The 27,834-nt window shown below is 42.1% G+C and overlaps 1 protein-coding gene across 2 annotated transcripts; it reads left to right on the top strand.

The window, feature by feature from the left end:
• pid1 (phosphotyrosine interaction domain containing 1) lies at nt 1–27,834 on the top strand. 2 transcript variants are annotated; one of them, XM_046388862.1, is made up of 4 exons: nt 52–161; nt 2,537–2,607; nt 10,412–10,558; nt 25,153–27,834. In XM_046388862.1, the coding sequence occupies exons 2-4, from the start codon at nt 2,587–2,589 to the stop codon at nt 25,651–25,653; spliced, it is 669 nt and encodes a 222-aa protein (XP_046244818.1). In that variant the 5' UTR covers nt 52–161; nt 2,537–2,586; the 3' UTR covers nt 25,654–27,834. The 2 variants fall into 2 exon arrangements, with proteins under 2 accessions (XP_046244817.1, XP_046244818.1); XM_046388861.1 differs by lacking the exon at nt 2,537–2,607 and having other exon boundaries at nt 1–161.

Here is a 27,834-nt window from a genome sequence, read left to right as displayed (position 1 = left end):
CCTTCATTTAGCGACAAGTCCAGATTGAAGGAAGGCAGAGCGAGGCAAGCCGTGAGAGCGAACAGATGTGAGTCGGACTACGAAAAGAGAACAAGCTGTAGTAAAGACGGAGAACCATTGATTCTGCTAATATGTGGCAACCCGCGTCGGAGCGATTGCAGGTAAGATGCGGGCGTGCGCGAAACGCTTACTGTGAACAGGGAAGCCGTGAATAAACAATTGAGCCGTGTTAACAGTCAGTGAAACCCGCCGTGCTGTGCATGGCTCCAGCCTGGAGAGACTTGCCACGGTTTCCGAGCAGCTGCAGATGTTTTATCAACGCCGTCTTTAAACCTGAATGCTGCTAGTCGCCTTTTAAATGTTGGGAGTCAGTTCAAGGTATTAACGATCATTTTTGCCAACCTCTCCGTGTCTAAACGATACTCTGCTGGTGATACGTTTAAACGCACCTATTGACGTTACGCAAGCCGGGGCTACAGCGCAACAATTTGTACCTCCGCTACGTTCCTGTGTTAATATATGACGGGAAATTTTCTTTCAATGCCAAACACAAGCATATGCCAGCAGTTTAAAAATGGCTGTTTTGGCCTACAGGCCTGTTTCATCCAGCACTGTCTTCACATTAACCTCCTGACTGCAACTGCAGGCCTTCTCCTCCGGTTGTCACTCTTATATTTTTTCCCTTCATGTTGTCACATCAGGATGCTTACCCTAATCTCTGATTTCCCCTCCGTTCCTGTGTGAGATTGCTAATAAAAACAGACTGTGGCCGGTAACCTGCCGCCTGTGACCTGCTAAGAATTGGGGCTTGGAGGGGGGGGACGCTGTTAATGACACGTAGTTTGATATCCAGGGGCAAGCCGTGCACCGAGCCTGGCTTCACGTCTCCTGCAGACGTAATGCTCTCCAGATGTTGGCCTGCGGACTGCCTGCCAAGTGAACTTGCACAATCCCCTCCTCTGCCCGGGCGTAAAGAAGATGGAATCACGAATTATTAAAGCTGAGAGATGTGGAGTTAGAGACCGCTGTGTTTGATCCCATGAACACACATCTGCATGACCCCCATCCTCAAACACCCCCCTTTACTTTACCCCCCCCACACACACACACACACACACACACAACCCAAGCTGTAACTAGTAATGTGTGGACAACCCAAGAAATAATCGATTAGGGTTAATTGAACTCTGTGCTGTGGTTTTTGGATAAGCTCAGAGTGCTCTGGGTCGCCACCAGGCTTCAGTGTGCTGCTCAACAAGTGTCACAAAGCCACCATAGAGTCCAGTCTCGCATTTTCCATGGCTCCTTGCTTGACTAAGATTGGGCAATGCATGCATGCGAGTAAGCTGATCAGTCCAGTCACGTTTTTTGTGCCAGCTAACCTACATTAAAAGAAAAACAGCCACATGAACAGCCATGTGATGATGCAGGGCTGAAACAGTTAGAGGTTATTTAGTTATTGTCCCATCACAGCAGCCTCACACAGTATAATTTATTTGCTTTTTACTTGTTATATTGGATTTGAATTTAAACTCAACTCCAGCACTCCTACAATGTTGGAGTTCAAAAAGGAGTGGTGGAACTGCTGTCAACTTGCCCTACCCTTAACGCAGTGCATCAGCACTATACTGAGCTCATACCAGGAGGGTGCATTCAGTCTACATTATCATTCACCCCCTCTCTCTCTCTGTGTGTGTATGTGTGAATGAACAGATATGAATTTACTGCTGTTACATCTGGGAAACATTTGGATTCAGATCCTGAAACGTTTGCACATGTAAGACAGTAGGCAAAGCTATTCCCTTTAAGTGGCAAGCTGAGGGTTCTCTCAGCTTGGCCTTGGAGGCTACAGGCTACAGGAAGCCTGCTTTACAGACTGGGAGCACAGAGTTTCAAAAAGACATGGGTATTTATGCTGAGTTAATATCATGTTGGATTTTTCCAAATGATGAGATTCTGACTTGCAGAAAGCGTTGACATCAACAACCAAGTCACAATTATGACTTGGAATCAGACGTTTCTGAAAACTCTGATATATGCAACTATCCACCTTCTTAACTGGGATGTCTTGAGATGACCTGTGAGGTGAATTTTAGCGTGTTGTAATCATGGAAATTGCTCCCATCACTATAATATGACATGAACCTCAGTATTACCATGGAGGGAAGGTCGAATGACAGACGCCATTGAGTAGTACTGAAGGAACTGTAGATCTCTGTGTTTAAAGAAATCGTGTTTGATAACCTAACAGCTTACCTCCTGGAGGCCAGCTGTGGTCCAGAGTTGAAAAAGGGTTTGGCATGTTTTCGGCATGGACCGCCAGGGTTGTTTGGAGTAGACACATTCGAAAGAAGTCGAGGAATGGTGGGGTTTTCTGGAGCTGGAGCCGTAGGTGATCTATAATGTACCAATGTTTATTTCTTCTGTTTCGTTGTTTCCATTTACTATGGCATCCGTCCATATTATTCTCACTTGTGCTGTCCTCTGTTGCTATAGCAACACCTGATGTCTTGCTGCATTTTTGTCTCACACTCAGGCTGGAAGAGGAGCGGAAAAAGAGATAGATGGAGGTGTGGGGGTGAGGAGATGCAGGTCGCATCACCAATGGCAAGCTGCTTTTATAATGACAGTCAGAAGTGTTTTGGGACTGAAGTGTGTGTGTGTGTGTGTGTGTGTGCCTCTCTGTTTTTCTTTCCCTCTGGCCATCTTTCTGTCTGTGTCCATTTCCCCTTCTCTCCTACCTCTTGCTGACCGCATGCCTCGATCAGTTTCTTCCTGCCCAGGCAGAGGCCGTGCTAGTTTGACGACAGATTGCACAATATGCGTACACACACACATACACATATACACGCCTATGCGAGCTGGCAGGTCGGTTAGACACGCATGCACACACAGCAACCTTCCTTTTTTACTATCACTGTGGCGACCAAACATGTTTTTATCCTCTGTCAGCAGTTCTTTCTTTGGCCATGGTTTCCACTTTTGACACTTTAATGTGTGTGACACTGACAAACAGGGCTGAGCACAGAAAAAGATTTGGACCTGACAGTGCAGAAATAGCTGCCTGAGGTCAAACATGGTGATAACCAGCCACTGCCTGTGCATCTTTACTCATTGCTGTGGCCCTCTCAGCTTGCCTTTATTTGTTTCTACATCTGTCCCTTGGTCTGTCTGTCTGTGTCTTTGTCTGGCTGAGGTCGCCTTGTTGCCACAGCTATGTTGTTGAGACTGTGGCTTTGGTGGCAGAAGGAATCCACGAGTAGGTTGGTACAAAATTCTCATGGTTCCCTGGACACTGAACCATCTCAGCAGTCTAATTCAGGGTTTTGCTCTTTACCCTATACGTATGTACAGAACACTACCACGGATTGTACTTTATGTCCTTGTTGTTTGCAGGGTTCAGGTCTCCATATGCTAGATTAGTCATAAGACTGGAGTTGTGGTACTCAGAAAACGTAGGTCACAAAAGCCTGCAAAAAACATGCCATTTGGACTTGGGTCTTAAGCAAGCTGATTGGTCTGCCCAGCTCCCTTTACGTTTTGGGTTCAAAACAAATGGGGAAAAAAAAATTATACATTAATGTGTAAGTAGGAGCCATTTGTAAGTGTTTGCATGACAACACATTGGTCCCTTGAGTCAGTTACAGTATAGGTTGGAATTTTCTCTCAGGGGACACTTGTTGCTGGCTGGAAAAGTGCAGGTAGTTTTTGACCACTACTCTCGGTGAACATTGCATCACTGTATTGGTGAAATGTTTGGCTGTGTGGAGATTTATGGGCAATAGTTATGCGTTCTTGAATGCAACATGCTGAAGAACATTAGCTGTGAACAATAAATATTCAAAGTCAAACTTACCCTTACCCACTGCAGGGCACATTCAAATTACTCACTGACAGTAAATACATATTGACATGTTATGTCTTCATAGTCTGATGTTGCTTTATAAAAACATGCTAACAACATGTGCCACCTGTTACATCTAAGATGTTATTGAAGAATGGGATTAATGCTTTTAAATGGCTCTCATATCTTTTTGGAGCACTCAGTGTGGAACTAATAAAGGCCTATCTTATTTTATTTAACCTTATTTATTAAATTGGACTTAATTTTGTTTTCCTATCGTTTTCTTACTAAACATTTTGACCATCTGAAGTTTCATCTTCGGTTTTAAATGGCAGGGGAATCAGTTTTAGGAACATCCCTATTTTAAGGTCTAATATGAATGTCCCACATTTACTTTAACTGTTGTATTGGCTGCAAAACAAAGCCAGTTAGTGTTGTCAAGCAAACTGATGACAGGTCTTTTAAAACCTTTAAATCTTGAGTGAAATTGTCGGAGATGGCAGTTGGCTGCATTTTCTGTCAAGAGCACATCTTATTCCTTTACCCCGGATCTGTGTAGACTGTTTAAAATGTTGTGCGTTCATTGTTGACATCAAAGAGATGTTGATGTTTTAATTGCCTCCCCAGGCGCTGAGGTTTTGGTACTTAAATGCCCACTTCCTCCTGCCATTGTAACCAACCAATCACAACATCTGATCATTACCCTTCTCCCGCCTACATGCCCAAGGGCTCCAATCATGGCTGAGAAAAACAGGTCTTCTTCTGCGCAGGGACCTCCCACAGCGCACTCCGGGTTGAGCCCATTCAGACATATTTCCTCTCATAAAGTGTCCCAGGATCCCAGGGGGATGCTGTAAACACACAGAGGGACAGCTTAGGAAGTTATACTGCCTGATCCTTACCATGCACTGAACTGGAGGAGTGCATCCTACTTTTGGCTTGAGGAAGCTGCCACAGTATGGTGGCTGAACCTCCTCTTCCTCCTACTCTTGCTCCTACCTGTGGACTACAGCATGTCCCTCCAATGAGCTTACAGAAGGATAGATGTGTTTGTGTGTATAAAATAGAGCTGGTTGCCAATCCAGAATGATGGGAAGTTTGCTAAGCTTCAAAGTGAAGACGTTGTTTGGAAAGAGATGATTTGTTGGTTTAACTGGCCCCATTTTGAGGAGCAAATTCATAAACAGTTCATTTGATATGTAACTCCAACATATGTGCTGTTTACTCACTGGCAAATGGCACAACAGAAGATAGGAATGATTCTACACTCACCCATTGCCAATATACCAACATATTTGTGATTTTGGTTTAATGTCTGTTGTTTTCTTAGACTGCGTCCCCACTTGGTTGTTGTCTCATGCACACGTTCAAGGACGCAAAAGCACATGGCATAAATATTTGACAAGCTACACATTCCTGCTGTTGGTTTCCTACACCAGCATTATCCACTGGTCAACAGGTGGCCAAGAAATGTGCCAGTGAACCAGCCACAGGTAGAATAAGAGGACTGCTAGCAAGCAAACATGGACTTAAATGCGGGTTCCAAAATATTTAAAAATTGGCTTTGCTTTTGTTTTCTTGTTAGGCATCAATACTCATAGTTCATTTTGATGAGTAATGCAAAATGTCAACAGATCTTTGACTTGAGTTCTTTAGTTGTTGGCTTCTCTCCGTAGACAGTTTGACCCTTGTTATCACTGAGACAAACTGACTGCCATGGTTGGCCTTCTGACCATACAGACCAACCACAAAGTGGTATGGGTGACAGCAATTTCAGGTGTTCAAACCCTGTGCTGGTATAAACTGTGCTGTACTCCTGTGCTCTGTGTGTGTGTGTGTGTGTGTGTGTGTGTGTGTGTGTGTGTGTGTGTGTGTGTGTGTGTGTGTCTCACACAGGCTAATGTTGACAAACTGTTTTGGTTCCTGAGGTCTGCGTTAAGCTCCTAAATATACTTTAAATGGTGAACCACGTTTTGAGTTTCAGGATGAACCAGTAGCCTTTTGTGTGTCCGAGGGGTGTATTTTTATTATTTATTTATTTTTTTCCCAGATTATCAGGCTTTTTAGACACGGAACATCTATCCGTTTTGCTGCTGGTTTCTTGACATTATTTCCAGCTGCTTTCTACTGTTTGTCATGATCACATCCCTATAACCCCTACTTTGTGTGTAAGTAGGTGTGGCAGAGGTCTGTTTTTACCCTGTTATGCAGTGTCTTACCATGAGATTGACCTGAGAGCCTCTTTCCTGTAAGAATTCTCCCCCAGGGATCCAAAAGTTTAACTTACCATCTGTGACCTGTTAAGCTCATCACTGCAGGAGGCAAACTGCACTCTCCAAAATCTGTCTGCTTGATTTGTCGTGGACGTGATTGTTTAAGTATTTTCCTGGATTTACTTTCTTTTTTTTTTTTTTAAATTTAATTCACAGTAATTTAATGATGGAGACTCTTTAAAATTAGTGTGGGTGCTTGCCTTGATGACTCTTGTGTGATTTCCAGCAGTAATCAGGGGCGTGCTCGTGCAGCAGCCATTCATAATTAGCTGACGGCACCGGGATGTGTGTGACCTTGGTCGTACATCCAATTTTAAACATTCAACATTTTAAACATTACTTCTCTCAGAAAAACGTTACACCTATAGGAAATACTGTGGGAAAAGGTTTGTGTACTGATTTTAGACATGTTATACCGGCTCTGAGATCCATAAAATAGAAATGACTGAACTGTTGTTAAAGTTACTGGGAGTAGGAGTTCTGATAATGTTCAGCCAAGTTTTTTTTATTGTAACTTCTTTGCGCTATAAATACAGGGTACAGGCAACAGTGAGTCAGTGTTGATGCTTTTAGCATTACAGTCATTCTGCAAAATATTGTAGACCTTTAATGTTATGACAGTGAATGTCATAACTGGCTTACAAATGACCAAATAATTTGATTGAATTTATGGCGAGGCTAAGTATGTATATGAAAAGTGGAATAATAAAACTTAGGAAGCATGAAGATGAATGTGCACTAGCCTAACATGTTTATTTTGTGTAGCATAGCCTCTTCAAAAGTACAGTACATCTTTTCACTGTGAGGAATCTAAGGCACTGAAGAAAATTCATCTCAGTGATTGTTTTGAAATGGTCCTCCTGAAGCCAGTTTTGAGGAAAAATCTTGCGTCCTTGACTTGACTTCAGTGGTTACCTTTCAGAAACACACCACAGTAACAGTGGTGGCGCTGAGGACTTGAATCTGAACAATACAACCACTTCTTTAAACACGAACCTTCTGTAATACTAAATAAAATAGTAAATAGTTGAGCTACCCAGAAGCTACCCAGAAATTATGTGCATATTAGTTCTGTGACATCAAAATTCATTTGCGTGGGTCAGATATACATATTTGACATGTAGAGTACATTTTACTATGTGTGGAGATGGGTCCCCTTAGTGATTATTCAAGTGTCAATCTTAAAAAAAAGGTTGTTTTTCATAACGATGAAAATTGGACCATTATTTGGAGATTTGAGGTTTTCTTTTGACAGCAGCCTTTGTTCAGCATTTAGATCTGAACTGTAGACAAGACCCTGTTCTTGTAACCGACTCAAAACCCACCCAGCCCACATTGCTCTGATGTTGGAGACAAATAAAAAAGACAGACACACACACAAAAAAATCCTGGCTGGGCCCAAGTCAGAAATAGAACCAATAACAGCAGTAACTTGATGAGGAGACTATTGGGACTTGAGAATTAAAAAAACATTAAAATGGAGTGAAAATATTATGAATAGAATTTCGGCGCTTTATTCCACAAGCGGCCCCTCCTGGTGGGGGGTGGAGAAGTCAGGGAGTCCACCAGCCCCCCCCCCTCTCATTTCTCTCCGTAACAGGGCCAACCACAGGAATGTGAGCCTGCTGTCAGGAAGCTGTAAAGTGCTGACGCAGAGGTCAGCGAGCGTTTACACACATGTGGCTTTACTTTCACAACTCCATCTTGGTTTTTGGCCTTTTCTCCTTCATCTGCTCCTTGTTTTTTTCTTTTCTTTTCTTTTTTTTTTTTTTTTGCAACATGAAGGTTCACTTGGGTAGGTGTGCCTGGGGATCCAGAGGTTCTATCTCTGCTATAACAGCTTGTACTGTTGGATCATCATAGGATTAGACCTGTTTACTGGAGGGCACTAAATTATAATAATTTATAATATGTAAACTATTATAATTGTTATTATTTAGCTATATGGTGTGTAACACGTCATTTGTGCATACATTATTCCACAAATGCTTTGAACAGGACCCCAGAATCTAATTTGTTGAACTCAAATGTGAGGTCAAATATGATCAGGATACAATTTGAAAAGCTTAAAATGTTTGCATTTACAAAGACAGCTCACTGTATTACTAGTAATAGGGTATTGGTAATATAATTGTAATGCTGGGCACTGAGAACAGGACCCAAAAGCACAACTCTGGATTAATATAGCTGTGTCACAGGCACTCAGAGGGCAAACTTCAAATTACCAATCATAGGAAATGCACAGTATACTCACAGGTATTTTGGACTGAATATGGGGAGCGTATTTATATAACAGTATTTGATGCACTGGTGTAAAATTTAGAAACTGGACACCAAACCTGTTTCTTGAAGTTGACTGAGGATTTTGTACTTGGCTTTACCAAACAAACCAACCTTGAAGATTGATGAGACCCTTTGTTGGCAGGGTTGACTGTTTTCAACGTGTGCTACATTAAAATGGACATTGTGCAGGTCCAACATGGAAAACAGGTTTGAAGTGCCAAAAAGAAAAGGCAAACGTGACTGGAAGAATTACTGTCAAAAACAGTGAGCATACAAAGACATATTCTGAGATTAGCATCTGTTGCTACCGGTTTGTAATCTGTACATAGCAGAAAGTGAGCGATAGGAAAGGTGAAAAATAAAGGGTGAATCCCGAATCCCGGTCTGGGCCCTTCTATGGGGAGTTTGCATGTTCTCCCTGTGCCTGCGTGGGTTTTCTCCGGATACTCCGGCTTCCTCCCACAATACCAAAAACATGCACATTAGGTTAATTGGCTACTCTACATTGCCCCTAGGTGTGAGTGTGAGAGTGTGTGGTTGTTTGTCTTTGTGTGTTGGCCCTGCGATTGACTGGCGACCAGTCCAGGGTGTACCCCGCCTCTCGCCCGATGTCAGCTGGGATAGGCTCCAGCTCCCCTGCGACCCTGACAGATAAGCGGTATAGAAAATGGATGGATTATTATTATTTTTTACAGTAGACAGCGTGTATGTGTGTGTTTGTGCATGCGTGTGTGAGAAGGCCAACTGCCTGGCATGCCCCAGTGTGAGGTGACGTGAACTAATTCACACTTCTGACATCCCTCACTCTGAGAGAGAGACGGAGAGAGTTTGTCCCTGTCTCCTCTGTCTCCTCTGGGGTATGTTTAGCTGGTCTGGCCGCCGGTGACACCAGAAAGGACAAAATGCCACCACCGCTTTGGGATGTAACTGTAAATGCCTGACAGTCGCGACAGGTACACTGCTTTCAGATGTCACTGTCGTGGTTCAGTTTATCTTCCTGCTGTGTGTGCACATGCCTGTGTGTGTGTGTGTGTCTCAGCAGTATCAGCTTTTAGGTTAGGTTAGCTTTTACTAACCCATCAGTAGACAACAGTTGTTGGATATTTCAGCCTGGACCAAAGTGGTGGATTGACCAACCACCCAATAGATGACAGACCCACATTTCCATAGAGTCATGCATCTAAAAAGCTAAAAGTCCGGATCGAAGCAGCCCAGTTTTGTTTAAAACTTGTTGAAACTGTATTGCAGAGTAGCTGAGAAGAAACAGACGAGTCACAAATTCTGATTCAAAACACCTGCAGGTGCTGTTTTTGTTCACCAAAGTTATTGCACATATGTAAGAAGTGATTTTCCCCGACTGTCGAATGGTTTCAACTGCCGGTGCTATATGATCTTTGATAAGAGGGCCAGATCCACCATGTGGTTCTGCTCGGCCTCAGGAAACTGACTGCAGTATGAGAGCAGGCGGCTCTCCTCTCTTGTTTTGACGAGAGCGAGGGCAGAGTTCCCTTCATCTGCTCCTCACATTCCACTTTCAGCAGACTAAACCGCTCTCACCATCTCACTTCCAGGCTTCATCTTCAGTTTTCACCACTGAGATTTGTTTTTCTCTGTGTGTCTGTGTTTGTGTTTGTGTATGTGAGGGTCTTCCTCCTGAAGTTCATACTCTTGATGTTTTTCTCAAGTGAAACAAAAGCTTAAAATACCATATTCTGATTGCTTTTGTTAGTAATTTAACCCTTTGAAACTTCCATGAAAGTTTTGTAGAGCACTAAGCAGCATTTCCATTTCTGAATGTTGTGTATTTCTGGACTCGAAGGTGTTGATACTCCTCTCTTATTCTGCACAATACTGCACACAATGACAAAAACATTACAATGCTGATGATGTGGATGTTGCTTTTTTGCCTTCAGCAGTGTTAATAAGGAAGCTACAGGCAGCAAGTAGTTGTAAAGTACTGATTGCACGTTTGCCTAAAGTAGCATGCTTGTTTCTCTCTTTTCTCCATCAGCACTTCCAGACCATGCTGAAGACCAAGCTAAATGTGCTGACGCTGAGGAAGGAGCCATTGCCCACGGTGATCTTTCACGAGCCCGAGGCCATCGAGCTCTGCTCCACCACGCCGCTCACAAAGAGCAGGACCCATGCTGGATACAAGGTGGGATCACATGAGCCTAATAATCCCCAAAGCCACCTCTGTTCCTGAGCAGTAATTCTGTAATAGCATTAATAGAACAATAATCCAACTGTTTTTAATTTTCTTTTTTTTGGGGGGGGGCACACATTTAATTCATTTCCACTGTGAACTCTTCCAAAATGTGGAAGAGTGTTTTTGAAGTTTTTGTGACTGAATCACATCCTTGAATAATTGGTATTAAATGTGTGTATGCGGGCACCTGTGTATGTGACTGTGTGTGCACGTGTTCTGGCATACGTACGTTTGTTTTTCTCCTCGACTTGGTTCTACTCTGTGTCAGATGTAGAGTTTGATCCAGTGAGCTGTTTGACTCGCAGCCCATTCTCTTTTCTCTGTCCTCAAAACAGAAAACACACTGGGGGCAGGGGGGGCGGGGGCTGCAGATTAAAATAGCAGCCACACTCTGTTATTACACATAACACTTGCAGCCAAGTAACTGAGTGCGTTTGTGTGTATTTGCCTGCCTTGTGCTTCACGATTACAAGCATGACAAATAAACTGAGGTGTCGGTGGGTACATGGGAGACAAATTCAAGTGCCTGTGTGGGTGTGAGGATTTTGTTTTGTCTGTTGAATGTTGTCTTTGGTCACTTGCACTGTGCCATTAACATGCGTGTTGGAAAAGGAGTCGAAGCTTTTCAAATATAACCAAACTAAAATAAGCAATTCATATCTGGCAGTGGCCTTAAAAATTGAGGAAAAATTTAGTCCCTCTTGAAATTAATGCCAAGCAACACACATGTGGAGCACAATTCCCATGCTTGTTCTTGATATCTGTGTTTGTTGGATCACTGCGCAGAACAGCCATCAGGAGCCGTCACACGTACACATATATATACGTCCTGAAAAAAATGTTCCCATGGCAGCCAATAAACAAAAACTGCTGAGTCTTCACAAGCACTTCCCAAAAAGTTCATATGTGAACATGAAGTGAAAGTCAGTAAGACGACTTTTGCAGGCAAAGCAGACCAGCAGTTTGGTCTGGCTGGGCCACACACACGCAGACAAACAAGTTAACCAGCAGGGTTTTAATTGGCTCAGAATCAAATAAAAGCAGAAGAAAATGTGCCCTCCTGTGCCCTCTTTTGGCTTTCTTAAATATGATGATTATTTTGAATCCAGTGAATTAAGGTTAGAACTAAACAGGAGACAGGAAATCTTATCTGTGATGAGAGCTGACAGATGACGCTGTTGTTTAAAACCAAAACATCGCTGATGATGTGACACTGTATAGCTGATGCACTATTAACTACACAGCTCTTCACCCGTTACATTGCTGTTTTTGCATGTGCTCGTGTCTCTTAAAGACAGCTGTTATGCTGCCAGCCACAGTCGTACAAACAGACCATTTAGAGAGAAATTCAACTCCCTCGCATTCTCACCCATTTTAAATATTAAAGTTGACACTGATCAAACTACATCATGTCTGTTTCAGTTGGTCGACAACTTTTCAAACAATCGGCAATTTTCTGTTTTGTTGTGTCGGAGTAGCAACACAGTATTGTGCTTCTGAAATTCCCTGAATCCACAGAGGAAAATGGCGAGTGTCGACACTTGATGGCCTAACTGGAAATAAAGCCAACGCCCTTCCTCTTTACAACACTGCTTCATAGAAGATGACCGACCAAAATAGAATTGCAAATGTTACAAAAATGGCCCAGCTTCACAACAGTTTGCACAGTAAGTAGGCCGCAAAAGGAACAATATCTGAACATGTACTTCCAAGCCATGATAATACTATGCTAGCTACTAAAACTCATGAGCTAATGGATGTGGGTCATAGTAGCTGTAGTTTTTATCTGGAGTCACATTTGACTGGATAAATTTATGCATATTCCCCCAAATGCAGGACTCATCACTGGTGTCCAATAGAGGAGTATTTTCAGTAAAATAAGACGAATGTTAATGCAGGGACACAAGACGACAACATGGATAATACTCCTTTTTACTTCATGATGTAATGTTGTGTCACACATCACTGACTCATCACCATCCTGGTGTTCAGTCCATCATACCTAATTGTTTCTAATTTCCAGTCATGCATTGGCAACATTTTGTGGTGTGATTAATGAAAAATCATTTGATGCTCAGATGCTAATAAGAAGCATCCAGATCTGACCACCTATTTGTCCAAACTAGGCAATGTCATGATGCACAGTTTGTCAGTGGGCGACACACAGTAGCCTCTTCCATCATTCTGCTGGCAGTCGCTACCATGATGGAAGATAACTGCTGATTTATCACCTCAGATGTATCACCTGAGTCCTCTCACTGCCCACTCCTCGTCTAAACTGCCTGCTCTCTCCAGCCTTACTCAGAATACCAAAGACATGTTTCCATGTGTACCACTACAGCGACTCAGCAGAATACCAGACATGGAAAAATTCATTTCCCTCATCTGTCTGCGACCTCCTTATTTGCAAGTCTGTCTGCATTGCTGCCTGCATCTGTTGGCTTGTTTAACTTCCTGTCTGAGTCACTACCTGCCTGTCTGCATATCTGTCTGCCCACCTGCTTCAGCACCTCAGCTTAGACTTCATCGAGACATTATTTTCTTTTCAAGGGAGAAAACTGAAAACTGCATGCCTTGCTGGCCTTCTTACTTGGCTTTTGTATGCTACAATACAATATAATACCCTTTATGATCCTTTTGGAATGTTTCATATTCCCTCTCTTTCATTTCTCACCGCTTTTCTTTTTCACTGAATTCTCTCCCAGCCCCCAGTTGTGCTCCCAGTTTACAGGCAGGAAGGCTGGCTGAGGGCTGCTGTCCTCCTGCCAAAACTAACAGCTAGCAAGGATGAAAGGCCACATCTCACTGCCCTGCCTGTTCTGCTGCTGTCAAAGTAGTCCGCTTCACATCCATTGAGAAAATTTGTTCAATGCACTTCATAGCCATGCCAGCTCCGGAGTTATACTCCATGACAGTGGTGAAATTACTTCTGTTTAAAATATAACTTGGCTCCTTACTTACAATTTTGTTGTGTTTAAATTCAGCCTGACCCCTACTGAGTATGTAGTCAACCTTTTATGCTTTCCCTCTTCATATGTCTCTCAGGAAGGAATACACAGATCATTTTGACTTTAATGTGTTGTGTTTAGAGTTCTTACATTTACTACATTTTATAAATGTATGTTTTTCATGCAGACCCTTGACTATGTATGTATATAGTACCTCGCATGCAATGAATGTGTGGAGCATTGCGGTTCAGTGTAGTGTATTAGCTGGTATGAGTTTACGTGAACCATGTGAACCTGTTTTTATCGTTATGTTCTGGCAAAGTGAAAAGTAGCCTGCATCAGAAATCTGTGCTCACAGTGCTAACTCCAACTTATTTTGCATTAGAAATAAGCAATATAACAATGCGACCTCCTTGTGTCGATTATGTTGTATACTAAATAAGAATATATTGTGAGGTTATATGGCATACTAAATATCTCTGGATTGCTATATGCACTGTTTAAACAGTTAATGTTGTTGTTAGCTATCCCATGTTGGCTTGGTTCAGAAGCTGATCACAGGTCGTGTTGAAAAGAGTGGTAAATATTATTAACATTCCACAAAGCTAACTGTGAAAAGCGAAGTAAGTAACTGAAGGATGAAAAGCAGTGTGAGATGATCTCTAAGATTGAAGAACAGCTTCATGACTGCAGTGTTGACAGGAAGTAAACAGACATTTTGTTCATAAATACATAATCTGATACACTGTCTTGTACCACTCCACACCACTCCAGTCGCCTGTCTGGGAAATATAAGGCTACAACCAGAAGCTGGTTAGCTCAGCTTAAGACAAAGACTGAAAACACAGGTAAACAGTTGGCAGAATTTTACTGATTAACGTGTTACATCTTGTTTAGGCTGGGCGAAAAACATGGTTTCGAAAGGAAAAGTCATAATTTAACTGGACTAGACTATACTATACTGATTTGGACCAGTAAGTTCATATTTAGTGTACAGATATAAGATAAAAATTCATCTCTAATGTGTTGGGTATACTGCATGCTAATTAAGAACACTTGGTCTACTGATTATCCCAGGCATAATATTACTCTTCACACTATACAGTGAACCCAAACCATTGGTGGTGTGTGTGTGATTCCCTCACACTGACATCATTCACACTAACAGCCCAGGGCTCGCTGGTCCTACCATGTCTTTATCTAATCTGTCTGGCAGAGGGGCTTTTTGTCTCTTTGCACTTGGTATTCTGATGTCAGTCAGTGAGCTGGATGTACCATCACTTTTTCTCTAGCAAACAGAGAACAGAACACACAGTGATGACATTTAGATGATTAGCAACCTTCGGAGTGAGATGAGTGGTACTCTCAGTTCCCTGTTTAATATGTGTGTGTGTGTATTCTTATCTAAAGGAGCCTTTGTATCACTGGTTTTGCTTGTATGTGTGTGTTTATATTTATTACTATTAAGGCAAGACAGAATAGTTGACATTCTTGTCATGGCAATCAGCTTGCTTCATAATGTATGAACATTCCTGGCTGCCCTGCTTAAAAGTGAACTCCATTGATTTTACTTATCAAAGTCTTTTTATCTGTGCATCACTAGCACACAAGGTTTGTATTTGACAATCTGGGAATGAGACTCAATCAACTATCTTCCTCCTTTAACACAATTCAGATTGTGCCATGGGATCGTTTGTTTTTATTTGCCCTGAACAGCCAGAATACCTTACATTAGCTGTAAGCTATTGAGCAATGACAGCAACAGAGGTTGTGTGTTGCCTCTGACTGAATTCATTACTCATCAGAGACTCTGCTTATTTCCCTCCAGTCTCTTCATATGCACTTCTTCTCTCTGTACATTCATGAAGTAAGGTGAATTTCCCCTCCAGTCAGCAAGGATGAAGAAAGACCAATTACAGTAGCCTGCATTACAGTGTGGCTTGCTGCAGATGGGTTGAGGAAAAAAAGTGAAGATAAATCCACTTTTGAAAAGTAAACTCTGAGCTCTGCTCCCGCTGGTAGACTGTTCTGGATTAAAACAGAATCTGGTTGTTTATTCCTCATGAAACTCCAGCTCTGCCCCCCAGGCTCTCTCCTCCAGAGGTTCCTGGGTCTCAGCAGCTGAGCAGCAGCTCAGCCCCTCTGTTCAGTCTTCCACAGCCAACACTCTTCGAAACACCTTGACACACGCAAGTTGAAAATGTTCAACTCAAGCGAATGCATAAATGTTTGCTGTGATGGATAACAGAAGTTTTGTTCTGCAGTTGGGCTCACGCACCATTTTTGGGGATCGCATTGCACGATGAAGTATTGAAATGTGTGTGTGTTTGTTTGTTTGTTTGTATGGAAACTGGAGGGGAGAGGTGTTGAAAGGCTGATTCTGGTTCAGGTTAACTAGTGTGTTGTTGTTACTGTTACTCTAGACTACCGGTAGGCAGCAGTTCAGGACCTCCCCTCAGATCCACTGATTGACCCAGGCTGTTCCCAGAAAACAGGCAGCACTTTTCTGGATAGTGAGCGTTGTCTCAATTTTAGTCTTCATCTCTTGTCTCAATCTCACCCACTTTCATTGTTAGAATTGTTAAGTCTGTGGTGGAAGTAAACAGTAGGAGCAATACAAGTTATGATGTCTATGCTCTACCCTGCCATACCATGTAAAGTTAATGTGTAGTTCAGCAAATTTATTATTTTTTTTATTTTATTACCATTATTGAAGTATGGAGAACCTTACCCTATATGGAAAGGTTCGGGAATGTGAAAGCTTCTTTCATATACAGAGGTGCTCCTGTCTTGACTTTGACTGAAACACTCAGACTCTGTTTTGAACTGGCGCACGCGCACACACACACACACTAATACACAAACACACACACACACACACACTCACATCGTATCATCTTCGAACCACACAACACAAGCAAATACACACATCACTTAAAAAAAAACTAAAAAAACTAAAAACCTCATCCATCTTTGCATGCCGTGGCAAGCTGAGCCAGCTGCACTATGCTGATTCAATAAGTTTAAAGGAATGTTAACAACCTCCTTAGGAATGCTGCATTCCCAAGCAGTAGATTCATGTTGGTGGGATCCAGACGCAGACTGAGGGAGGATGCCAGGAAAACCTCCGTCTCTTACAGTGGAATGGTTGTGTGTTAGCTATGGAACCTGCTGTGTCATTTTTATACAGGGTTCAGTAAATGTCTTTTGCCCAGTGTCGTGGTACTGGTACAGATTTCAGTGACATGTTTGTGAAATTAAAAAAATACAATTATCATATATTGAGGGAGTTTATTTTTTACGTGAAAGAAAATGACAAAATCATGATCATTAATCTTCTCCATGCTGATCAAGTGAGTGATATCAATCTTCCTATTCAGCTCTCATAAAAACACCAGGTGAATGTATTATCTAAAATGTCTTAACTATTCCTTTAAAATAAGCTTTTCTCAAGCCTTAAAAATTGCATTAATAGCTTAAAATGATATTGTTCAGCAACATGAAACTCACCTTAGGTCACTGTCCTGTTTTCCTAACTACCTGAAGGGTTTATATCAATTATTTTTCTTACTTTTGGCAAACTGTTTAAGATTGCCACTGCCAGGTACAAATCTGATATGTTTCCAAATACTCAGCCATCGAGGTATTTTCATCTTGTCTCCTGCCATTTTAAAAACAAAACAAAACAAAACAAACTTTTACTGGTTAGAGCCAAATGCGGACATGGGGGCCAAAACAGAAAACAGGCAGAGATTGTGATATAGTGTGTTTTGTCTGCACCACCACTTTGTCCTTGCACCAGTGTGTGGGAAAGTGCTTCACGCTGAAATGACAGGATCCAGAAGTGTTGCTTACTGTTTTTACCTTCACATCACAGTCTGTTCCCAAACCCGGTCCAACAGGACCAAACTGCTTTCCTCAACAACTGCCTGCTTGTTCTGCTCACAGCTCCTCTTCCTGTCATCTCAGCCCCTTTCTTTTTCTTTCTCTCCACAGGGACAGGCATCTCCTCACTGAGTGTCTCTTCCTCCTCCTCCTCTTTTTCCCATACCTCCTCCTCTTTTCTTCTCATCCCGTCTCTTACTTTCTCTGCTGATATCTGAACCAGCTGTGACTCCAGTGGCTGCAGCTGCCCTAGCTCTACACCTCTCGTGCACGCACGCATGCCTGTGTGCATACACACTAATACAGACTCTTGCTGAAACAGACAGACACATGGACAGTGTGTCTTGTGTGTGAGTGGACCAGGATGTTCCTGTCTCTCTTCCCACCGGCTAGCTTGCTGGGCTGCGGATGTTTTTCCTTTCTCCCTCTGTGTATCCTTGACTTTCTTTGGACTTTCTTTGCATTCATTTACTTTCTATCAGTTCTCTTCTCCATCTGTGTAAGTTTCCCTCCGTCATTCCCTACATGTCTGTCTGTTTCTCCTTTGTTATTCCGTAATTGTGGTTCTTCAGACATTGTTGGGTTTGCATCCAGTGATTCATCACAAATGTTAAATGTTGAAATCTGTTTGCCTCTTTTATCATTAAATGCAGAACACAATGTTACCGGCATTTGCTTAAAAACACTGGTGGTAATGTGACTGTGTTGGCATGCTTATGCTACAGCATAGTAATTGGAGTGTTTTGCAATGTTATAAACATGCAGAGACAGAACTTAGTAAGCCAGTGTGTACTTATGTATTTGCACAAACCTCCCAGGTAATTACTATAGATGTCTTCAAGCACAAATGGGCTCCTGACATTTCAGGCTGGTGACCCTCTCAAAGATTTTTTAATCTTTGGACAGAGCCACACAATAGTTTAACCTGTTTCCAGTCTTTGTGTTAAGCTAAGCTAGCCAGCTGCTGTTGGTAGTCCAAGTCTCAGCAAAAAAGCAAATGAGTGTGTTTCCTAAACTGAGAATTTTTATTTTAACTGTTTACAGCACGTGTAGACAAGCTAGCAGGGCTACTGATGACTTCAGTTGTATCTGTTGCAAGACCGTCAAGAATCTCCCAATGTAGCAAAGACAGAGATAGAGAGAGAATAGAACATTGTCCTCCATAAGCCAAGTAATGGTGGCCACATGTCTCATCACACATGCAAATGTTTAACTATGCTCCTCCCCTTTTTGTGTCACGCTCACAAACACTTACTCTCCATTCTTTTTTTGTTTTTGTCTGTCTCTGGTTTCCACACATAAACTGTATGCATTTAGTTTCCCCTCTGCAGCAACAACTTTGTCCTTCTTCTGTTCGCTCCATTTGTCTTCGTGGCTTTCCTTCTTTCTTTGCTGCCCCGCGAGGCCTTTGTTCCTGTAACTGATCTTTATTTTTGTCTCTGTATGGCTTCATATGGAATCAATAGTTTCAGTCTGACGTATAGAACTGGTCATAGTTAGCTTCAGAAGGGAGTGCAGAACAGCAGAGGGGATGTGAGGATAGAGGAGGGGGGGGCAGATGATGGGAGGCTGAAAGAGAGAGGAGAGCGGAGGAAAGAAGAGACAAAAGAGTTTCAGAGTGAGGGAGAAACACTTGGAAAGTTGAAACAAAGGGGAGGACTCTGGAATGATTTAAGCTGCCTGCCTGACTTGCCAGCACTGAGATGACTGGTGAGAAGGCTGCCAGAGCAGAGGACAGCAGATGTGTTCTGCTCTAGGGTGGATGAATTGATGTATCAGTTTTATCCAGAGCTTGATGTGTAGAAAGCTTGAACTGGAGTGATTTGCTTCATGCACAGCTCAAGCACTGACTCATGCAAGCGTCTATATTTTGGCTTGGGGATCCTGTTAGCAGCTCATTCCTGCACTGTCAGTGAGTCCGACCTGAATCATGTCTCTTCTCCCTCTGGAGAATTTACAATCATTTGAGTCAGTGTGTCTCTTGACTGTTCCAATCACAACTAATGATTTGTACATTTGGAAAATGTCCTCATGTGCTCATTCGCTCTCACAAAGACACTCTCTCACACGCACAAACACACACAAACACTGTAGATGTTGAAAGTCACCCACTAACTTGTCTCAGGTCCACTTCTGCAATTTGTTTACTTCCATATGCACAGACTGTGCACAGAGTCACTCATGTTTCTTTTAGCTGGTGTCAGATGTTACATAAAAATACGTGCTTTCAATTTTATTGTGATTATCTGCATCCCTCCCTGGCTTCTTTAAACCTGCAAAAATATGATTTTCCACAACATGTCCCCACAAACCATAATGAGATTCAGGTGATGTGCTGGTGTTTTTCAGCAATACTCTGAAAGATGATTTGTTTTCAAGTCTGAACCTTAATTTTAAGGTAGGAAGGAATCTCTAGAAGGTAACAGATTCCTTATTATGTCTTTTTTCCGCAGGCTGATGCTCCTGTTACTGTTTGCCAGATTATGTCCTTTTATATTTTTTAGGTTTGTGGCTGGCTCAGTCTGAGAGGAGAAAGTAAAAAAAAACCAAAAAAAAACAAAGAAAAGTACATACAAAAATCTGCACAGACTCCAAAAGTAGAAATCTAATTAATGAAAGTGTTTGGATCTAATAGAAAAAAAAGTACATAACACCTATATACAGTGGTATGAAAAAGTTTGGGCACCCCTGATCATTTTCAGGATTTTCCTTTATAAATCATTGGTTGTTCGGATCAGCAATTTCAGTTAAATATATCATATAGCAGACAAACACAGTGATATTTCAGAAGTGAAATGAAGTTTATAGGATTAACAGAAAGTGTGCAATAATTACTTAAACAACATTAGGCAGGTGCATAAATTTGGGCACCACAACAGAAAAATGACATCAATATTTCGTAGATCCTCCTTTTGCAGACATAACAGCCTCTAAACGCTTCCTATAGCTTCCAATGAGGGTCTGGAGTCTGGTTGAAGGTATTTTTGACCATTCTTCTTTACAAAAAATCTCCAGTTCAGTCAGGTTTGATGGTTTCCGAGCATGGACAGCCCGCTTTAAATCACACCACAGATTTTCAATAATGTTCAGGTCTGGGGACTGAGATGGCCATTCCAGAACGTTGTAGTTGTTCCTCTGCATGAATGCCTTTGTAGAGTTTGAGCAGTGTTTGGGTTCGTTGTCTTGTTGAAGTATCCAGCCCCGGCGCAACTTCAACTTTGTCACTGATTCTTGAACATTGTTGGCAAGAATCTGCTGATACTGACTGGAATCCATGCGACCATCAACTTTTACAAGATTGCCAGTACCTGCACTGGCCACACAGCCCCACAGCATGATGGAACCACCACCAAATTTTACTGTGGGTAGCAAGTGTTTGTCTTGGAATGCTGTGTTCTTCTTCCGCCATGCATACCGCCCCTTGTTATGTCCAAATAACTCAATTTTACATTCATCAGTCCACAGCACCTTATTCCAAAAGGAAGCTGGCTTGTCCAAATGTGCTTTAGCATACCTCAAGCGACTCTGTTTGTGGCATGTGCGTAGAAAAGGCTTCCGCCGCATTACTCTCCCATACAGCATCTCCTTGTGCAAAGTGCGCTGAATAGTTGAACGATGCACAGTGACACCATCTGCAGCAAGATCATGTTGTAGGTCTTTGGAGCTGGTCTGTGGGTTGAGTTTGACCGTTCTCACCATTCCTCGCCTCTGCTTATCAGAGATTTTTCTTGGCCTGCCACTCCGGGCCTTAACTAGGACTGTGCCTGTGGTCTTCCATTTCCTCACTATGTTCCTCACAGTGGAAACTGACAGCTTAAATCTCTGAGCCAGCCTTTTGTATCCTTCCCCTAAACCATGATGTTGGACAATCTTTGTTTTCAGGTCATTTGAGAGTTGTTTTGAGGCTCCCATGTTGCCACTCCTCAGAGAAGATGCAAAAGGGAGAACAACTTGCTACTGGCCACCTGAAATACCCTTTCTCATGATCGGATTCACCTGTGTATGTAGGTCAAGGGTCAATGAGCTTACCAAACAAACTTTGTGTTCCAATAATTAGTGCTAAAGGTACTCAAATCAATAAAACAACAAGGGTGCCCAAATTTATGCACCTGCCTAATGTTGTTTAAGTAATTGTTGCACACTTTCTGTTAATCCTATAAACTTCATTTCACTTCTGAAATATCACTGAGTTTGTCTGCTATATGATATATTTAACTGAAATTGCTGATCCGAACAACCAATGATTTATAAAGGAAAATCCTGAAAATGATCAGGGGTGCCCAAACTTTTTCATACCACTGTATACTTCTTTTACTATACTCATTCATAATCTGACTGGCTGAATTACTGTATGTCAGTTGTATTGCATTGTACTGCATGTTCATAAATGCTCAAATAATTCATGTGCTATTTAAGATACTTAATATCAGACCACAGTTTAATGCCAGGTCTAAATGGGCTCAGTGTTGTCTTAGCCCTGAATGAAAGAACTGTCAGTGTGGTTGAAATGGCTGATTCAAGTACTGCTAACTAAAAAAAAATCATCCAAGTCCAGAGTTTTAGTGGTATGCAGGTTTTTTGACAGTCTTATAAGCATTTTTTTCCAAATTTCCATCCATCCCACATCATTCTGCTCGAGCAGTACAACAATTTCCTTTTCAGCTGCTTGTTTCGTTTGGAATTTGAAGAAACAGACTCTAATATTTGTTCAGTCTGGTGGTGACCTCCTCACCTCACACACTTCTCAGTTATTTTTCTCACCGCCTTACACACACACATACACACACACACACCCCTGTCTTAAACTAACACCGCCCCCCCCCCAAATTGTCCATTCGTGTCAATCAGTCTGAATATCAAGCAGCTGCAGCTCTTCACCAAGCCCTTTTGGCTGGTTCTTAATCTCTAGGCACATTAACTAGATCACTTCCTAATTTTCCAGCACAAGAGACATTAGAGCAGACGTAGATCGAGAGAATACATTAACTAACTTTTTGTGTTTTGGCCTTCTCTCAGTTGCTGTAATAGAGTTAAACCTGGCAGAGCACTCAGCCTTCATTCAACAAGGAAGCGAGCAATCAGTATGAACAATCGCAGTTTGAACATGTAACTCGATATCAAAACAGGAGAGAGAGGAAAGAAGCCCACAATGACTCTTTATAGCTGTTTGACATACAAACAGCACACTGTGGATAGTTAATGTATCTTGGCTCAGTCTTTGGATTTGTTGGATGGCTGACTGACTGACCGCCTTTTGGCTGCAAGAGGTTGTCAGTGTGGTTGACTCGAAACCCACCCTGCCTTCAGGCTGCTCCTACAGACCTGTGGTACACGACTGAATGATGGATCGGGTGTAAAGGCTGTATGTCCCACCCCGTGGTCACCACAAATGAGAACCAGGCATGATGAGGCAGCTGCTTTCACTGCTCGGATCTCTTACTGTTGCCTATTGGAAACTGAATCACTGTCATCTCACGCTGCAGTCGGGATGTTTCAGGTGCTAGTCCATTATGGTAAAGTTATACCATGTAACTACACACCTGAAACTACAATTTGTCTTTTTTTCATTTCTGTTTGTGCATGGATTTCCCATAATAGATACAAGGTATTAGTAAGTGAGCCTTACAGGTGTTGATAGTTGTTTTAATGTCAGTCAAGCTAGCTATGTCTGCCTCCCAGTCTTTTTGCCACGCTAGACTAACGCACAGTCATGACACTGACATCTATCTTCTCGCCTCACATCATTTTCTAAAATGTTGAACTGTTCACTTACAGGGAACGAAGGTGAAATGCCTCATTGTAATGATTTTCTAAGGACTGTCTGGCTGTTCTACATGCTCACTCTGACAAATCCCATTCAGTCAAAAGCATAGCAGAAAATGAGGGCAGGTAGTGTGGATGGTTGCAGACTAAACAAAACTTGTCAAAGAAGAGAAGCAGTCAGATCATGTGATGAATAAAACAAGTCCCAAACCTCCTTATCATTTTATGGCGTGCGACAGTATGTCAGTCTGGCATTGGTATCTCTGATCTCCCGGGTGGACCTCTGCTGATGTCAGATAATAAAATGCAAGAACTGAACAGACGTAGAGATAACAGTTTACTTACCTTTCTGAATGGGATAGTGTTATCGAGACAATGGCAAAACGTTGACAGATGTGTACTGAGCCACAAGTGCAGATGAATGTTCCGGAGCGTTAAAATGGTACACATCTGTCCTTCAGTATTCACTCTTATCGCTGCACTTATTTTAACTGCAGCCATGTGTCAAATGTGTGTTGCATGAAATCCAGCTGCAATGAACGGTTCGGAAAGAGGAATATTCCCCTGCCCCAGTATAAACACCGACAGGAGTAAAAATTCTTTGAATTTGACTCGTAGCAGGCTCCTCCTCTGTGTATTTTTATAAAGCTATAAAGAACACCATGTTGAGAGCGTGCACAAGTCAGCCATTATTCCTGGACCGCTCTCGAATTGGCCATGTTCCCATAGAAAACTCCAGCTTTGTTCACTTCTTAACTCACTCTCTCTCTCCTCCTACTCTCCCTCCTGTTGCCCCTCTTCATTTCCCCAGTCTATCGCTCTCCTGGTATGCAGTGTCATTACTATGGTATTCTATGGTCCTTGTTGCAGCCACAGTTCAACATAGTGTTATTTTTCTCTTTGGGAAGTAGCACATGCACAGCCTTCAGCATGTCAGCACAGTTACCAGAGAAATTAGAAAAGCCTCTCATTACCACTACAGAGAGACTTAAAGCACCCCGATTTTTGAGGTTTATTAACCTAAAGATGTACACTGAACATGGAAATAATTAATTCCCAAGTTTTTTGAATTGCTCCACACTGAGTAGACCACAGTCAAGTAATATTTTTCACATTGAAAACTACTAGAAATGTTTTGAACTGTAAATGTTTTAACACTTTTAATATTTTTGAAAAACATGTGGATGAAGAAATGTTTCGTAGTGAGTAGGACCATTCATAGATGCTGCATAGCATGGCAGTGACTGAGCATCTGTGCTATCTTGATAGAAAAAAAGCTCAACATGCAGAAATCAGATCTTTACAGAACTGTCTGGGTAGATGCTCCTTGCTGTAAATGCTAAAATATGGTGACCAAATCACCACCATTCTTTCATCTGAATGTTCTTTGATCCATTTCCATTAAATTGCGGTGTTTCTCAAGGGTCCATCTTTGGCTTGCTGTTGTTTCAAATTTACATGCTTACCCCAGGTGACACATATTGTGAGGTCTGCTTCTGTTACTGTACAAATTATGTTATTTGTTGATGAATTATTTCTTCCACTGACTACCAGTTTAACAATATTCTTGCCTGCCTTTATGACATTAAATGTCCACAAATTTCAATTTAAATGTACTAATTCCACAATAATTTTTTACCAGCCAATTCAACAGCAAACTACACCGCTTGTTAAAACATTTGTAACTTATTTTTAACTTGTTACATATACTGAGATTCTGTTTTTCCAGTCACTCGGTGCATTTTTAAACAAATACCTGGTTCTTCAAATTTTTTAAGGTGTAATAGATCACATATCTGTTGCTTTTCTTTGCAGGTGCGATTTTGTTGAAAAACTGCAGTTGAAAACCTATTTGTAGCCAACTGAATATTTATGTTTCTTATGTTTTTTGTATAAAACATTCTAATAAGATTCTAATAGTATCTCTGTGTGTCTCATTTCTTACAGGTGACCTACCTAGGTAAGGTGACTATCTCTGGGACCCAGTTCCTGTCTGGCTGCACAGAGTCTGCTGTGGTGGGTCTGGTGGAACGCCGTGCTCTTGCCCAGCAACAGGGTACCCTTCCCACAGGCAACTCTATTCTGGAGATTCGACCTTTCCAGGTGCGTCTTCACCACTTGGACGAGCACAGCGAGGCCTCAGTAACCATGGACACCTACCAGGTGGCGCGGATTGCCTACTGCACAGCGGACCACAGCGTCAGACCCAATGTTTTTGCCTGGATCTACCGGGAGATCAACGACGACCTGTCCTTCCAGATGGACTGCCATGCCGTGGAGTGCGAGAGCAAGCTGGAGGCCAAGAAGCTGGCACACTCAATGATGGAAGCTTTCCGCAAGACTTTCCAGAGCATGCGCAGCGATGGGCGCATCCACAAGAGTGGCTCATCTGATGACTTTGCTGAAGACTCATCAATTCCCGAAGACTCGACCCCAGACGATGGTTGAAATGAAACTTACTCCTAAACTCCTGATCCCCATGCTAACGAAGCAAGGGGTAACTGGAAGGATGGACAGATTACTGCTCTTGCATTCTCCCCTTCTCCCCTAATCACTTTCTGTTATCAGTCTGGAACAAAATTAACTGACCCTGTGACCTGACACATCAAGGATAACAAAGTAGATTTTAAATACTGTAAAGTTGAAGTAGATGAAAAAGGAGCTACAAATGGTCTACACTTACGTACAGGGATAGCAAAGTGCTGCCACTTTAAATGAATGGCCCTCAATGACCCACAGAGGCCTTTCAAGCACCTCTGTAAACATCCTTAAGAGATTGACTCGAGATTTCCATTTTTCAACCACTGTCACTCTTACACCCAGCAGGAGCACTGCTCGTGGTTCTTAAGCTTTGTCATCCTGGAAACAAACTTTAGTTTCTGTTCTTTTGACCCCAGTTTATGACAGCCTATTGCTACTCTTGCCATGCAGGGATCCAGTAGAAATAGGCCTGTGATCTATTTTGGATCCCAAACCAGAGTTTATGAGACTGTTGGTGCACATAAATTCTTTAGATGTTTAATTATGTGGATCTCTATTTCAATGCCTTCGACCTTGGTAACAGCAAATGAGGATGTGAAAGAAAAGCTAAGCCTTTAAGCACTATTCATATCATCACTATGGTACCTTAGTCCGACCCCCAAATTATTCACCGGCATGGCTGTTACTCATGTGGACAATGGAGCCAGAGCTTCTGCCACTGTCTCCGTTTAATAGGTACTTAGAGCATGTGTAAGGCGCTTGGGAAAGTATAGGTGCTATATAGATGTTACAAGTTTTCACTGGGCTGAAAGCCTGGGCCTGTCTATGACACCTTAATCACCCACATCTGACTTCTGTTTTGAATATACCAAAATTCAGGCTGATTTTGCCTGTCAGATTATGTGCCTCACTTTCCTCTCACATTAGTTTGGTCTCTTACCCAGGTCCCAGTGTGTACGTGTGGCCATGTGTGTGCCTGCCAACCTTTTTGTTTGTTTGTTTTTCTGTGTGTGAAGGTGTATTGCTTACTTCTGTACTTTGTGCATATGAATGCACATGTGAGTGCTTGCATCTGTGTGTGTGCGAAAGAGAAGAGTAGGGTATTGTATGATTAGCTTGAAGAGAAGACTTCTCATCACCCCAAAAGCATCCATTTTTGATGCTTATGGAGGCGTTTTAAAATCAGACATGGTACTGTGATCATTTGCCACATTTTCTTACCTTTATCTCATATTGAAATGAAAACATGAGTATTAGAGTCTGAATGTGCCAGTCAGCAAGGTTGTAGGACCCTAAAACACAGCCATCCAAGATAACGACTGACACCTCCTGGCCTCTGCTTGAATGTATGATGAGTCTAAGGTGCTGTGAGGGCCTCACACCATCTCCAGTCATTTCAGTCTCCCATAATCTCCTCTTGCTATCACAGATAGCTGTAACGGACAGTCAGTGACCAGCTTCACTCTGCTCTGATGCCCTGCATCACCTCTCAGAGCGACTGAGGCACCGTCGTGGGACAAAGACTTCTCAGAGCTCCACACCACTCTTTTCTAACTGGACAGTACTGAACAGACTGGACGCTATCAGTGGAAATTGGACAGTGACTCAGACAGAATGACCAGGGGGCTCTGGTCAGCACGCGCACACACACACACACACACACACACATACACTCAAATATACATACCTACATATAATTATACATATGTACACATACATTGTATTTGAATCTTGCTAAATAAGCTTATGTAAATACAAATGTATCACTTTCCAAATATTACAACATAAATGTTGATAGCTATTTTAAATAAAAAAAAATGTTGAGAACCATCATACGATACAAAAACAGTGTTATAAAGCCTACTGTGAATATTAAGTGGTGAGCCTGATAGCAGCGGGTGTGTGTGTGTGTGCTTGTGTGTGTGTGTGTTTGTGTTCGGTAGGGATTGTATGTTGTGGGGTGTGTTGTAAGGAGTGTGTATGGACAGGCCAGAGGGGGGAGAATGTTTATAAAGCTGTAGATTACTGTGTTATGTCTGTCTGAAAGCTCAGACATGCTTTAAATGTTTGACAAATGTTATCTTGAGTGTTTTCTATACAGTGTTTGCAAAGATCAAGAAACAGTTGCATATAAAGTATTTACCAAGA

The sequence above is a fragment of the Scatophagus argus genome, chromosome 5 (genome assembly GCF_020382885.2).
Source record: "Scatophagus argus isolate fScaArg1 chromosome 5, fScaArg1.pri, whole genome shotgun sequence".
Taxonomy (NCBI): Eukaryota; Metazoa; Chordata; class Actinopteri; family Scatophagidae; genus Scatophagus; species Scatophagus argus.
Note: the sequence above shows the minus strand (reverse complement) of the source record. Positions and strands in the feature narration are given on the sequence as shown.